This window comes from Micromesistius poutassou (genome assembly GCF_964030765.1).
Source record: "Micromesistius poutassou genome assembly, chromosome: 11".
NCBI classification, from domain to species: domain Eukaryota; kingdom Metazoa; phylum Chordata; class Actinopteri; order Gadiformes; family Gadidae; genus Micromesistius; species Micromesistius poutassou.
Genome location: NC_140281.1, coordinates 15,546,482 through 15,563,151, shown reverse-complemented (window position 1 = coordinate 15,563,151; position 16,670 = coordinate 15,546,482). Strand labels below are relative to the sequence as shown.

General features: G+C 45.4%; 1 protein-coding gene across 1 annotated transcript in view; it reads left to right on the top strand.

Annotated features, from left to right (window-relative positions):
* LOC311355439 (cadherin-7-like) overlaps positions 1-16,670 on the top strand; it is a gene marked incomplete at both ends in the record, with an annotated part of 88,066 nt that overhangs the window by 25,106 nt on the left and 46,290 nt on the right. The window contains 2 exon segments of the mRNA XM_084475201.1: positions 3,067-3,361; positions 11,788-11,907. Of these exon segments, the coding sequence (XP_084331327.1) occupies positions 3,067-3,361; positions 11,788-11,907 (415 nt within the window).

Here is a 16,670-nt window from a genome sequence, read left to right as displayed (position 1 = left end):
CCCCGCCCCCCTCCCTCCTCCACACCCCCGTCTCCTATTGACAGGGAACGCATCCGTACGTCTCCGGTGAAATACCATCAATGCAGACATTTGAAAAGAGACAATAGGGGGGGGGGGACACAGTGTAGAGAAAGCAATTGTCAGAGGTGTTTTATATATTATAAAGAGGGTGGGGGAGGGGGGTGAAAAAAGGTCTGGTTTATTTTCAAACACGAGCGCTGCTACGGCTTCATTTTGTTCATTTGTCCAAACAAATGAGTGAGCTTTGCTAAGATTGTATAACGACTAGAAGAGAGAGGGGGGAGAAAGAACACGTCTATTTACACAGTGTTCGGCGTGTCTGTATCCTCGGAAATCATGTAGATTTTCCAGAAGTACCCCTGCCTTTTCCTTTATTACAATATGAAATATACCAACAACTCGTTTTATTATATGAAAAACCCTCAAAGAACCTCTGAATGACTCGGGAGAGTGTGACTTGATTGCGAACAGTCAGAAATATTCTCGGAAAATCCTTCTGAAGTTGCCTGGCAGCACTGCGACTCCACCAATTACAGCCCTCATTACCGGGCCTTTGTGTACTGCTCTCTGTTGTTCGCCGCTCCCGCTGTTTACAAGGTGAGACTGCGGAGTTTAAAGTCCAATCAGAGTCCCCAGGCTCGGCATGCGGATGCAAGGCGCGTGAGGTATTTAGCGCTGGTCAGCTAAGTATTGTAGGCAGACGGGTCAGCGCTCGCGTGCCCTTATTCAGAATCATTAAGGTGCGCTTGGTTTGTCCGTTTGTGCGTTGTGGGTGGTTGATGACGCAGCACAAACCACACACTCTATTATTTTAATGAATCGAACGTCCGCGCAACAGCGGGCATTCCCTCGGAGAAAGGCACACCCTGGGAAATTAACTATAGGCCTAGGCTCTCCACTTTGGTCACTCGTTCGTAGAATTTCATTTCAGGTGACAGGCAATCTATGTCACCACCTTTTAGTCATTTAGCGGATGCTTTTATCCCAACGGACTTCCAGTGAAAGGAGCAGGTAGGGCTCAGTGAATCAGCCTCAAGGATGCCTACAGGTTGAGCAGCGGACACCGGGGTAAAAAAACACCCTAGACCATCCGTGCCCACCCTACTGAACTCTGAATCCGTGCCAAAAACATCCCTGCGATTCAGATCAATAGCCTCCCGCTCCAACAGACAAACGACCGTCCTCCAGGAACGGAGGCCTCTGTTCCGAGGATCCGACGCACTCAGAGTGTTGTTAGAAAAGCTCTGGAGAAAAGCTCCCACCAAATGGCAATCATAAATGTTTATTGTACGTTTGACACGGTGGGCCGCATCATTGACCCTCACCCTCAGCCAAATCCAATAAATGGCATTTATATACAGGTGTATATATATATATATATATATATATATATATTTACACCTTGGAAAAATAAACCATATACTTACGTCATTTTTTTTATAATGAATATTTAATTTTGCTGCTATTCTTGCCACATCTTTTTTTGCCATTTTATTTGTGAATCTTTTGTTAATCTATTATGCCTCTTACGTACTGCGTTTGCCTGTGAGGTCAAAAATATTTTCAATGCACAGAATGACCCTGGGTTTTCTACACTTTTGAATTTGACTATATATAACCTGTTTACATATTTATTTACAACGCAGACAGGCATCGTGACGCCTGAGACACTTTGGAGCCAAAAGCATCCACATAATGTCATGTTATATATTGAAATGTATGTAACATTGTGTTGTGTATTTTACATATTTGATGTGGTGGACAGGCGTCGTGCAGAGTTGAGTCTTGTTTGTTTGTCTGCGTGTATTTAAAGTGTGTGGGGCTTTGAGTAGAGGTTGAGAAGCCATCGTCAACTGCCATTTTGAGATACACATTATCCTCCATGATTATTCGAGACGGTATTCTGTCACGTAAGTGTCGTACTGTAAAAGTGAGGCGTACGGGGAAGGAACAGGAAGTGCACATCGAACAGTTTGTTGATGACTTTATTTTTCCGAGGTGTGATGTTGTGGACTTTATTTATGGCATGTTTTAATGCCGCTTGTCAGCACCACAACAGCTATTTTCAGCCCCTTCAAAGGAACCACGGTTATTTGTGTTTTTGTAGGATCCGCTGGAGGAGTTTTTTCCTGCATATCATAAGGCTATTAATGTGTTGACGCTTTACAGTTGAGTCGGATGATAAAAACTAATGTAGTTCATGGGAAATGTAGTCTTTCTGAAAGTAATGGACCTGCAAATCAAGTCTCAAATTCCTTTCTTAGTAATCTTGGTGGAAATTCTTTTAAGTTATGACAACTTCAGGAAATAGAAAATTAAAAAAGGATGAAAGACAAATGACATTAGATTAAATATAAAACGATATTACTGCCCCCCCACGCCCCCCCCTCCCCAATCTCTCTCTCTCTCTCTCTCTCTCTCTCTCTGTCTCAATTTAATGACATTCCAATAACATTACATCACATTCACATAAAGAGGAGCTTTAGTGGCATGGAAACTTTGCCAAAGCAGTAACAGAAACAGAGACAATGGAAAATTATAGGTAAAAATATACAGGTAAAGGTGTACCATATAGTTTTGTGTAGTGTGCAATTCAAGTAATTGTAGGCATAACAGTAAACCTTCTCGCACTCCAACTTTCTATTTCTCTGTGTTAAATTTAATTCCAAAGAGCATTATTGGCATGGAAACATGGACATGAACATTTACAAAGCAGTTTAACAATTTCACAAAGGTAAAATAATTGTACATAAACAACACTTCTGCACTAAGTAGTTTTCTGTGGTTTTGGGCACGTCTTACAAACAATTCTGTACTTGTGGTCTTATAGGCATTAAAGATGCTGTCGGAAAGATTTAAGAGCTAATTTGAGGACAATTAGCTAGAACTGCCATCGCCTTCCATCAGTACTTAGTGAAGGAAACGCATGTGAGAATACCGGTTCTGAGGTGACCGCACCTGACCTAGCGTATTAGCTCATACCGCTTTTAGATCCAGACCCAAACCGTCTCTTTCTCTCTCGCTCTCTCTCTCTCTCCCACCCAGCTCCACTCGGACGTGGACGGGGGCGATGGCAAGGTGAAGTACGTGCTATCGGGGGAGGGCGCCGCCTCCATCTTCACCATCGACGAGAACACGGGCGACATCCATGCCACCAAGCGGCTGGACCGCGAGGCGCAGGCCTACTACACGCTGCAGGCGCAGGCCGTGGACCGCGTCACCAACCAGCCCGTGGAGCCGCGCTCCGAGTTCGTGGTCAAGGTGCAGGACATCAACGACAACGAGCCCAAGTTCCTGGACGGGCCCTACATGGCCGGCGTGCCCGAGATGTCCCCGCTGGGTAGGTTGGAGGAAGACTCTGGGTTGGGGGTCGTCACGCTCTCTCTCTCTCTCTCTCTTTCTGTCCATCAAGCCTCACACCTCTGCTTATTAGCTCTGCTTTTATCCTCGTGCCGTTGCATCCTTGAACTGCCCTGCACCAGTTTTTTATCTTCTTACACTTCTTTCTTTCTTTCAACTTCATCTATCATTCTGCCTTTCTGCCTCTTTCTCCTCATTGCATCTATCTTTGGAACCGGTCACTCTTTCACACACTGCTCTGCCCATTTTGGTAAATGGTGAACCAGTCGGCTGATAAAGGAACCGCCACTCAAAGTAACACATGACCCATTTCAAAGACAACCAGAATGGGGCTAAACACAGAAGCAATCCGCCATGTGATTGGCTACTTTGTCGATCCCATCGGGGTTTAGACATCAATGTTTACGCTATCATTGGTCGGAACCATACAGTCCCCCCCAACTTAGACTCCCGGTGATGATTCAACTAGAGCAGCGCGCCTGTTGCAGAAGAGGGGAAACGAGCTGTTGGTGTAATAAAGCTCATTCGTCATCTCTGTCGTCTGGATGAGCGATGCACTGCTTGATCTCCGGCGCAGAACCGCTCAACCGTCTGCGGCAACTCTGGGAGGAACCGAGGGGGAAATGCAGAAGCCTCTGATGAAGATGCTAATGAGAGAAAACTCTGCTTTATGTTGATTCCGTCCCACTTCCACCTCGACAAGCAACATCCATACCTCCCCTTGAAGCACACCGGGTGGACGGTGGAGGAGTGGGCTTGCTCCCGGGCCGAGGGAGTGGTCTGTACTGAGCATGCTCTGGACACTCTGGCCCTGAGGACTACGGGGGTTAGGACACACATGAGCCTGCAGGACGCATGGGGCTCGGTGGAGGAGCTGGTGGTGGTGGGTGGTAGGTGTTGGGTGGTGGTGGGTTGTGGTAGAGATGGAGGTATGGATTGAGGTGGTGGTGGTAGTGCTGGGGATAGAGTTGGAGGAAGGCGGTGGAGGCGATAGTGGAAGGAGGAAGAGTGTGTGTAGGGAGGAAGAGTGGTGGGGATTGAGGCGGTGGTGGATGTGGAGATGGAGGTGGTGGGGGAAGGGGGTAGGGATGGTGGTGGTGAAGAGGGATGGAGGGGATGAAGGTGGAAGTGGTGGAAGGGATGGAGTAGGAGGTGGTGGAGGTGGTGGTGTATGAGAAGTGGGTGGTGGGAATGGAGGGGTTGGACATGGGCATAAAGGATGTGTGGAGTTGGATGGAGGTGGTGGTCTGGATGGAGGTGGTGGTCTAAATGGAGGCAGAGGAGGAGGAGGTGGTGGTGGGGGGCCTGGGCGGAATAGAGCTGGATGCGGTGAGGAGGGAGGAGCCGGTAGTGATGGAGGCTGGCGACGGAAGGCTGACGTGCGGATAATAAAGCCGCCGTGGTGGTGGGGCTGGAGGAGGTGGGAGGTGTTCATGGGGCTCAGGCTAGTGGCTTAAGGAACCAGAGGATTAGCGGTATAAGGGCCCTGCGGTGTTGTGTGTTAAAGCGGAGATAAGTCCTATTCTGTCCAACCCCCCCCCCAGCCAGCGGGATGAACGTGGCGCCGTGCAAACCCAGAAACAGGGTGACCTCGGTCAGCCTTATTTACAGACCCAGCACCCTGGGTGGAAGGTCTTCATCCACCACAACGTGCGAGCCGTCCAATCTGTCCCCGTAAATACCCGCTCCACCCAATTATATCACCCATGGTGGTGGAAGGGGGAGGGAGGGAGGAAGGGAGAGCGGGAGTGAGAAAGGGAGGGAGGGAGGCGTCGTCTCTCTCTCTCTCTCCCCTCCTCGTCCTCTACGACTCCTTTATAGACGTCTTTAAATCATTACTCTCCACCTCTGATAAATGGCTTCAATTTAGAGGAAATCGTGAATTTAATTAATTAAAGTAATTAGAGGTGGTGCTTGGCCATTCACACGCAGCAGGAGGGAGGTGGGCGGGACATTGGGGGGCAAATAAAAGATAGGAGAGAGAGCCGGGGAGGTCGCGGGGGTGACATCTGAGAGAGAGAGAGAGAGAGAGAGAGAGAGAGAGAGAGAGAGAGAGAGAGAGAGAGAGAGAGAGAGAGAGAGAGAGAGAGAGAGAGAGAGAGAGAGAGAGAGAGAGAGAGAGAGAGAGAGAGAGAGACTTGGCTCAGAGCACTCCTCGCTCGCCCAGAGCCAAGGGCCCGGTAAAGGCTGACCGGGCTCCTCATTACAAGCTCAGGGAATGTAATGTCAAACCCAAGGCCACCACCGTGTGGATTTACGGGCCCCACTACTTCTTTATCCAGCTGTCATTGTTCCTGTCTAATTCATGACCCCCCCCCCCCAACCCCCCCACCACCACCACCTCAAAAAGAGGATGGAGCGATGGGTATGTTCCAGGAATGAGAGGATCGGTAAAAATGTACTGGGAAGGGTTATTCAAAGGACAAGAGGAGGATGATGCTGACAAGACAGTTGATCTCAGATTATCAATTCATATTTTCCACGATGATGAAAAACAACCAAAAAAATAAAAAAAATAAAAAAATAAAAAAATGACTAAAAACTAAATATAAAAGTAAATGAAGAGGGAGATGAAAGTGTTAAACTGTGTGAAACTCTTTATGGGAACAAACATGTCTAAATTAGACTGAAAGCAATAATCCATGCTTAACTGCGACGGAGGGAAGCAGGTGTGGCTGTGAACAAATATAATCAACTTAATCACGGGTGGGCAGTCATCACGGCGGCGCAACGTTAGCGCGCTTTAACGGTTGATTTGAATTTTTTCCGCTTTCTTTTTATAACAATATCACAACAAAAATGCCATCCTTAGCAACTGAATCCTCATTATAATCTGGCTTTTCACGGTGGGGCGTCTACGTTTACGCTTGGCTAGACAGCATCATTAACCATAAAAGGTATGAAACACTGTATATAACAATGTTTATATTGGATATAACGTCTGCTATCATTACCACAATTTAAAAATGTATATGGAAAGTGATCAATCTTAAATGTTGAAATTTGAACTGGTAGTTAATATGATACAGCACAGACAGGTAATCAACTCTGTATTTTTCGATTTTATAAACAATATAAGCGGCGGTCAGTCCCTCGTTCCAAACCACGTGTACACTTACACCATGCTGTACTAGTAAATTATTGAAAATAATAAATTAATTTTGATTGTAGGTTTAAAACTCTAAACTCCTCAACTCACATTGTGCCTCTCCCACTCAAACCACCGCCGCCATATTTGTTTCCATTACCGCCAGGTGACAGTTGCCCAGCCAAGACGCGGAATTGATGGGGAAACTGCGTTTTGTCCCCATCCCCCGGTAATAGATACTAAAAAAGGTGGACATTTTGATCCATCAAGGAAATGAAGACGGACAAAAATGGAAGTTGGGCTGACAGGGCGAAGTGAGTAGCAGATGACAGGCTTGTCGAGCAGAACCAATCACGTCGTTCCATTCATCAGGGGAGCCCACATGACTTACACATCCCCCTCTCAATGTTTTTTATCAGCAGGCGTTAATAATAACAGACATCCGCTGCCATGTGGAGACCATTAGGCTAAGGCCAAGTGGGGAATTGTCTCGGGAGTACAGCGAAGGGGAGAGAGAAGGGAAGGCATAGAGGAGAGGAGGAGCAGAGGAGAGGAAGAGGAAAGAAGAGGTAAGGGGAGGGGAGAGAAAATGAGGAGGGAAGAGGAGAGGAGTGGGGAGGGGAGGGGAGAAGAAGAGAGAAAACGGAGAGATGAGGAGAGGAGAGAAAAGAGTAGAGAAGAGATCACCTTAAAAAACTAAATAAATCGTTGTCGAAGCCCCATCAAGTCAAAGCTGAACGATAACCTACCGGCCAATCAGGTGAAGCTTGTGTAAAGTGATTTTAAATACCATCCCATAATAGAGATTTAGAGTGGCGGGCGAACTCTCCTTCATCGCCCCGTCATGCGGTTGACCTTGGTGTTATGGGGAGCCTGTAATACCAGCTGTCATGACTAACATCTGGTGATCTACCGAAGCGGGCCTGCTGCAGGTTCCCTCAGCCCCACGAGCGCCTTCTCCCCAGGGGACGGCTGGGAGGGTGGACACGCTGGCTCCACCTGGGTGTTACATGGAGCTGTCTCCCAGAGGTCTCCCAGACGCTGACCGGCTCTGGACTTGTGTGGCTTGGGAGACAGTGTTGGATAGGAAAACACTGTGTGAATGGGTGAATTTGTGAATGAATGAGTATGTGTTGAATGTTTGTGTGTGTTTGAGTTTGTGTGTGAATGGATGAATGTTTGTTGACTGTGTAAATATATGTGTGTGTGTGTGTGTGTGTTTGTGTTTGTTGAGTTTGCGGTTAATAGATTTATGATGGGTGAATGTGTGCTAACAAATGTGTAAAGGTGTTGAAAGTGTGAATGTGTGTGGGCATGTGGTTATTGGTGAGTGTGCATGGATGTGAAGCTGCAAATGTGTGTGTGTGAATGGGTGAATGCGGATGATTATGAACGTGTCAATGTGTATGAATGGATGAGAGAGGTTCTTTTGTCTTTTGGCAGACAATAAGCCGATGCATTTTTATGTACTCTGATGATTCTTGCACTTTTTGGGCTTATATCTTCATCGCTGAATGCAACTATTGCAAGTCGCTTTGGGCAAAAGCATCTGCTAAATTAACGTTATGTTATGTAATATAACGAGACACAACTTAAGTGTTTAAAAAAAAGAGTTGTTTTTCCGCCCGTGAGTTGTGTTTAGAAAAGCGCACTATAAATTCCCTCCATTTGTCTTTTTCCTCTCCTCTGTCGTATTACGAGCAGGACAGAGAGCTTCTAATCTGCGATTGCCGACATCACTTATCCCAGTAAAACCTGACCGTTCAACACGTCCCGCTCGCCCGAACGGCAGCAGTAGGTTTTTATTACGCTGTTTGCCTCAAAGTAAAATATCACCGGGGCCATTTTCTTTATATCCGCTACAGTACAAGCTCTGGGCTCACAGATATAGCTGCCGGCTATTAAAGTGAAATATCCCAGCATAAAGCGACCGTTCATCAGCCCCGGCATTCGGCTCCAGAAGGCACATAGTGGGGGGAAGAAACAATGCTTTTATATCTCAAGGTCACTTCATCAACGTCTCGCCGAGAGGGTTTCGCTGTCGGCCCCTGACGCCAACGTCTGCGATTGCGCTGCGGCTGACGTACCGTCGCTTCCCGGAGGGGAACACTGACGATGGATACGTCAGCAGTTGTCGACGGCACCGCCGACGCCGACGCCGGATGCTGGCTTTATGGCGGCGCTCCGAAGGCGCTCAGCGATCAACCTTTTTCTCTGCGTATGGCACCTTTTTGCATAAAAGTGCAAAACAACGTGTTTAAAAAAAAAGGGAAACAACGTGACAAGGACAAATACATACATCAGTTTAAGATAAAACCTGTCAGAATCGCAGAGAGACCTCTGAGGGAGATATAAGCAAAAAACATTACACAACATGATATAAAGAATGCCAAAATAAAAAATATGTATTTTTAATTGGGAACTCAACTTCCGTGGATGGCTGTTTATGCCTTCCATTAATCAACTGCCTTCAAACTTCAGTTTGAGAACATTGATAATGCATGGCTGCTTATGGATATGCGTACGGTCGCCATACTTGGAGCAAAAGCCCATTTGAACATCCCAGATGGCCTTTCCCTGTCGCTGCAGTTGCTGTGTGATGGGATGCAGTGGTCGAGTTCAGTCAAATCAGCAGCAAAGTCGCTCTTGTGTGTGTTGCAGCGCTGTAAACAAGGTGTTATTATCTGGAGAGGGTGGTGGTGGGGGAGGGGGGGTGGAGGAGATGTTTATGAGGCATCTTTGTGAACCCCAACAGCCATTACCAGTGAATCTTTGGCGAGGAAAGCCTGGTGGTTATAAGGGAGTCCCAGCTGAAAGGTGCCGGGTTTAAACCCTGGATGTCTACCTGTCTACCATCCTTGAGCAGGATGCCCTAACCCCTACTGCTCCTTAAAGACATGGGGCTAAAACATGCTTATGATAGCCAGGAGCACTGAAGATTTCCTCTCTCTCCGATGTCTGATTCCACTATAGGTCCTCATGGGTTTACCAACCAACCAAGTATAAGGGGGATAGGAGAGAGAGAGAGAAGAAAAGTGTTGAAAATTAGCGTTTGTGTGAGGGAGAAAAAGTGTACAAAGTGGGGAGAAAGAAAGAGCACAGGGAGAGAAAGGTTTTTCTAAATAGAGGGAGAATGAGTGAGTCCTTATGGGTTTACCAATCGAACAAGTATAGGGGGAGGGGGATAAGGGAGAGAGAGAGAGAGAGGAGAGAAAAAAGTGTTTTGAGTTTGAGACGGCAAGAGGGAGGAAGTGAGAACAAGAGAGCTACAGTAATAGAACAGGAGAGTGCGACGGCGAGAGCGTAAGAAAGAAAGAAAGAAAGAAAGAAAGAGAGGGCTGTTGACATGCGGCGGGGTATGCCACAGCGCGGATGAAAGGACCAGTGAGATGGAGAGTGGGCAGTAATGACCTGCCAGGTATTGTTGTGAGTCAGGGAGATTAGCTAGACCTGGCAGCCACAGCAGCTAGGTTGACCACAGGACCCAGCACATACACTGATCCACCAGTAATCCAAAACCAACACCAGAGACTCACACATATCAACACAATCTGGTCGCTTCTAATCTGTTCACTTGATGCCTCCGTTCAATACCATACGATAATAACTGAACCCACGCTGTAGTTGTTTTGATATACCGGTGTAAGCTTCATAAGAGGGTTATTATGGTTGTGTACTCATACCCGTGCATTCTTTCAGTAAACAACGGTGAGGCATGCAGGGAGTAATCAAAGCAGTGTGATCGATAATGGAGCCACTCAACATGTACCCACTGAGGGACGGGGCTTGTGGGCTTGTGTAAGAATCACAAGCCCAGAGTGGGTACTCTACTGCTCATTACTCAACAGTGTAGGTCAGGGAAAGTGTGCAAGCATATGGCTGCGATGGGAAAACAGTCTTTACATTACCAACAAAAGTGCTACAGCAAAACAGAACCGATTTGAGATAACGTGAAGCTGCGTCTCTGTAGCGGTGAAAAGCCAAGAGTAGTATTAGTACTAGCTCCTAAATCAATGACTCATATCAGAAATAAGCAACTCCAAACAAGGGTTCTGGTTTTAAAACAATAAGTTAACTTCCACACAATAGGGGGTACAGGGAGCATAACAGATTCCACCAGCCTGGATCTCTGTGTAGCTATAGAAGTTGAACAGCAACTCCTTAACAGTTCTTCAGTCGTAGCTAAATGTCAGGTAAACAAGGGTATAGTTGTGCAAACGGAGTATGGAATATGTTTACATCAACAACATACACAAAAGACACAAATGTTGGCTACAGAGTTGACATCTTGAAAGCAGAGTTATATTTTGTGAAGCTTGTGTATGTGCGACTCTGTGGACCGAACATAACCGGGTATAGATGTTGGAAAAACAAAAGTCTGGCTTGTTTTCTCTTACTTGCCGACACTCCCAGAGACGTGGTGGTGGTGTTCCGGAAAGCTCTGAATGTTTGTTGAAATGGAAGTATCCTGTCCTTAGCCGGGGAACTGAAAGCAGACTTTATATCGCCGACAAAATGCAGAGCAATACAGAAAATAAAGATTCCCTGGGTTTATGTGGTCGACCTGGAAACGTCTCGATTGGCAAGAGCTTCTCTCTAGATATCTGAAAAAAACCAAAATGAATTCTAAAGGGGGTAGAGCTAGTATAGGGACGTTAATGAACTGAACAGAATATAATGCCTTTGTGCCAGTTCTCTCTTTAACATGCCGAGCTACGCGCCAAAACTCGCTGCTGAATTACCAACACACCAGATTGGAGTTTCAGGGGAAACCGAAAAAGACTGAAAATAAAATGATTCCAAGAAGGGCACAGAGTACCATTTTAATCTCGCCACACCGTCCGTCCCAAATTATGGCGACAACTCTGTGTTTGCTGAGGGGTGTCGGGATCTTTAGCATGCCAGAAAAACCGCACGACAGCACCAGATTTGGCGCTTCGAAAGGCTTCCAGTCTACTCTGGGGAGAAATACCACTTCCAAACCCGTGAACGGTTTCATGAAATTTCAAACAAATACAAAACACACAGGAAGCCAACAGCAAGTCTGACAAACAAAGACCGGAAAAGAAAATGAGTACTTGGATTAGAAAAGAAAGTAACACTGGTTTTGCATTAGGCCACTTCCAAGCCGCCATTTTCCTTCCCCTTTCATTCATCATCATTTTTTCCCTCTCTTTCCCGCTCAATTCACACACAGTTGGTCATACATTGTCACTGATATAGTTACTAATTCCATAATTAGCTTGGTTTGACTTGGCGCTCGTTGTCGTGGAAACTGCTGAAAGGATTTTTTTCTTTTCTCATTCCTCCATGTGCAGGGACCATGGTGGTGCAGGTGGCGGCGACAGACGCTGACGACCCAACGTATGGGAACAGCGCTCGGGTCATCTACAGCATCATCCACGGCCAGCCCTACTTCTCCGTGGAGCCCCGGACCGGTAGGTTAATGCTAGGAACTGGGCCGTCAATCATCCATGTCTCCATAGCCTTGTTCCTCCATATCTGCTACAAGAATAACAATTTTTTCCTTCATAGCTGCTCAAAACCCTTCCAGAAACCTTCACAATGTCACTTGGACCATGGTACCTCTATATCTGAGAGACCCACGGCCAGAATACTCTATCTCCAACCTCAGTACCTCCCTATTGATTTGATTAAATTGCATTTTGTGACATTAGATTACAATTAGATTTGTTTGGATTAGAATGGGTTGGGGGGGTTAGGGTTAGGTTATGTTATATTAATTGCATACAATTATCTTAGATTGCATTATATGAGATAAGGTTATATTAGATGAGGTATTATTCAATTAGATTCAATTTATTTTGATTGTGTTAGATTGGATTAGAATGCAAAACATTTTATGTTCATAAGACTGAATACTGGCTGTAGGGCCCGAATTAAAACACATAAAACCATATTTTGTACAATAATTTAGAGAAGGAAATTGGTCGTTAGCTGGGTCAGATATTAATGAGGCTCTCAGGGGAGTGAAACTATCCCTGGATTTAAAATGTCCTTGAATTTGTGTTTGGTAATTAAACTTTTGGATTTGATTTGGACTCTAAAGAGCCTATATTGGGGGTCAATTTACTGGGTTGGACCCCTAAAATCCTTGAAAAGAATGTCCAACACCTGCTCCTTCATGGCATGTAACTGAGTTCTTCCTATCACATTCAGAATCATAATTATGAACATAAAGAGCATTAAGATAAAAATACATTTGATAAAAAAAGAAGACTCAAAAGCTAACAGACTCTGTGCTCAGGAAATTAAACTACAATAACTAACACAATTGTGCATTGTAAATCCATGGCAACAGCAGGGCTGATGCCATTTTCTCAGGCACTCTCCAAGGAAAAAAAACACAAATAGTAAAATGATATTCTTATCCACAGCATCTCTTGACACGACGTCCCAGTTTAACATTTTGTCCACATTCTGCGTGGCGCCACAGCCTGTGTTGACTGGAGCGTGCATGGCAGGAAGGCCACGATCGCTCCGGGACCTCGTTGTTATTCCCATCATGCAGAGTGCCGGCTGACCCCGGTGCCACCACTCTCTCCATGTAAACACCATCCTATCTCTGTTTGTACCGCTCGCTGCAAATTACCGGGCCGGGTCCGCACCACCGCTACCGCAAACACTCCGCCGCCGCGAGCACCCTGACTGCCCTCCCCTCACCTCCCCATCTCCCCCCCCCCCCCAAACTCAAATCAAATATTGTCTTTTGTTACGTTATAGATGCCGAGGCAAAGGCAGCTAGTGGGACTACCTCCAGCAGAGAGGCAGGGAAAAAGGGAGGGAGGCTAGCCTCTCATGCAAAAAGGTGTGGGGTGTGAGGGTGAAAATATGCAACGTTGGGTTTGTTGACTGGTGGAGTGTGCGGCGGCAGCGGTGGCGGCGCGGGGAGGTGGTCGCTCGGTAGGCGATTTGTGTACGTTTGTGTAGTTTGTGTATGTTCCCCGTCTCTTCGCCTTTGGAGTTCGGATCATTAGGTTCCAGAGGCCTGCTGGGATTCTCCGCACTCATGCGAAGGCGGAGAACATCGCAGAAAACACACTCAAAGTATCACACAATCGCACACAAACACACACACACGCACACACACACACACAAACCATCACACACACACACACACACACACACACACACACACACACACAAGCACAAACCATCACACACACACACACACACACACATACACACACACTCAAACACAAACTATCACACACACAAACACACAAACCATCACACACACACACACACACACTCACAAACACAAAGTATCCAGCCATATCAACGGAACCACACCAACGGAAACACACATACAGGCACTGACAGCCATGTTGCTATTCATGGCGACTCAATATGTTGAGGGTGAGAAAATAAAAAATAATGTAATTTTTTCATTTCCTGTTGTTTGCTTTTTACTCAAGGCGCTAACTGTCTTATTCTCTCAGCAAACAGGCTGGTGAGCGGAGCTGCTTGGTGTCATTTTAAAAAGAACCTCAGTGAATGATAAGGTCAGCATTAATATTGATCAGCAAAGCGGACCAGTGTTCGAGGTAGTGTGGACACGTTTAATGTTGCTACACCGTTGGCCTCAGTGTCGCTAGTAGAAGAGCAGGACGGAAAGATTTTGAGGACCCGTGCTGTATAACATAACGCTCTCGCTGGGATACATCAAGTTGTTTTCGAGATTGTTATTTTTTCCAAAGTGATTGTGCCAAAACATCATTGGCACTCATAGCTTAAGAAATAAAAAAGGCTAATTAGCATGAATCAAACAGGGGCACACACATTATTGTTTGAAGTGTGAGAACTACCAAAAATTAAAAGAAACCATAATAACAGTTTCAACCACCAACTGAAATTTGCCTGGTGAACATTCAAATCATTTTTTTGTTCGTTTTTTACGACTTTTACAAACTCTTCAGCGGTTGTTCAGCAATACCCAGTGGGCCTGACAGTTCTGAAGGGACCAATTTGAGGACCCGTTTGAGCTCTTTAAAATGCTTTGATTTACGAAGAAAATTTCCTTGCCTCTTCAGAGGGAAAACATTTCTAGGCGATAAGTGACATGCTAATAGCAAACCCTCAGATCACTTCACTTCAAATGTCTGTTTGCCTACTTGACGCAATTAGCCCGGGTTGGTTGCTTATACTTTTATTCAACTTTTATAAGGCAGGATTGTTCAACTTTGACAAGGGATGTTGGCCTATGTGCAAAACTACAAATAAAGCAACAGCTACTTCTAAATACAGAAAACCATAGCTTTTTGTCTCCAAATAAATAGAAAGTGCTTGGTTTCTCCGCTGCCTGCGGTGCCTTAGTGATGTTGTTGTTACTGTGTTACGAGAGATGTCAACATCCTTGGCAAGACATTCACAGCAACCCTCTCTGTAATACTGTAGTACTTATGATGATACTTTCAAAATTAAAATGTAGAGATTAGGGTTGCTAGTTCAATTCCTGGATACCAATTATGACTATATTTAGTCATTTAACAGATGCTTTCATCCAAAGCAGTGATATATTTGATATTCACAGTATGTATACCTAATATATAGGTATTGTATTATTTATATTATATATATATACATATTTATTTTTATTTTTATTGTATTTCCAGGGATTCTTATTATTATTCATGATCAGCCTATAGCTCAGCATTTGTTGACATTTGTATTCCCGGTAAGCATCTCCTCTTCAAGTTTGGTACTTCTTCACACACAGGTGGTTGCTATATTTTGGGTCAAAGTTAAACACTCAGCCCTGCTGTGTGATGGCCGAAATTGCGTGCAACTCGGTATACAGGTCGTATTTCACACGCTGAACATTTCTGCTTCTTTGACCCATCGTGTACGTCTGGATAGTTTTAAACTGTAATAACTGTAAGTATTGGTAAGTATTGGAAGAAATAAAATCTTCTTAAAATTGAGCGCTGTGAAAATGACACAGAATTTGGTACACATGCCCCATGTAAATGCCTGATTAAATATTATGGAAAGGTTTTTGATTGAATAAAAATGTCCAACTTGTACGGTTGTCAAAATGTAAAAATTCATTCACAATTCCACTTGAAAATAAGCCAGGGCCCGTAAACGATGTATGCATAGAGAGAGGCCATTTAAGAAGTGTGCAAAGTGTGTTCCATTAGCTCATAAAATGACATCACACTGTCAATATGAATACATTCTAAGTTAAGCGCTAACGCTCAAACTCGCCTATTTACGGCGTTTGCTCTTGACCAGTTACTCTGAATAGCTTGGAGACACCTTTGTCATCGCCCCCGACCAAAGTGACTCCATGAACTACGGGGAAAGGGCGCTGTGGTTCGGAGAAGGTGTGGGCTGTGAATACCATTCATGACTGCTAGCACTCCTAGTTATTATAATTATTCAATAATATTCCTTCCATTGTTGCCGTGTATCTCTGTGTGTATCTGTGAGTGTGTGTGTGTGTGTGTGTGGGGGGGGGGGGGGGAACCACAACCTAGCTTAGAACGTCTTTCAAACGATGGTAGTCTCACGAGAGAAAAAAATCACCATGGTGTTGGATTTTTTTCCGGAAACTTCAACACTTTATTGAACATTTTGGAGACTCTGAGAATCCGTCATACGCGGTTCTCAGACAACGCGAGCGGGGGATTGCTTGAGCACCATCAGCCACTCTCACACAAGATGCGACGTGACACCCATACCGATCGCCACGGAAACAGGCATTTGCCTAAGTGATGTTTAACCAGCATGTCTGCCCAATAACGGCCTATTATACTCGGACGCCGGCCGCGTCTGCTATTAAAGGGTGTTTGGGAACGCGCAAATCGGTGGCATGTACTTTTACAGTATCAAACTGTATTTAATTAGCTAAGTGCAGTGTTTAATTTGCGTGATTGATCTTTATGAAGGGGCTAATGCTCCATGATTGTTTAAGAGGCCCGTGTGAGCGCATGTGTGTGTGTGCGTGCGGGTGCGCGTGTGTGTCACTAATCATCGTCTGCTCGCACACGCAGGGCTGTGCTCACTCATCTACATGGAGGGGGTATTGACTGCGTACTGGAAAGTAACAAGAACCCGATTATTTTTTCTCGTGTTCTTTTGTCAAACTTTGTTTTTCATTTATTTCATGGTAAAACTTTTTTTCCTTCTTGTCTGTTCCGTCGTCGCTGTTTAAGACCCTTAGATGTGACAAGCC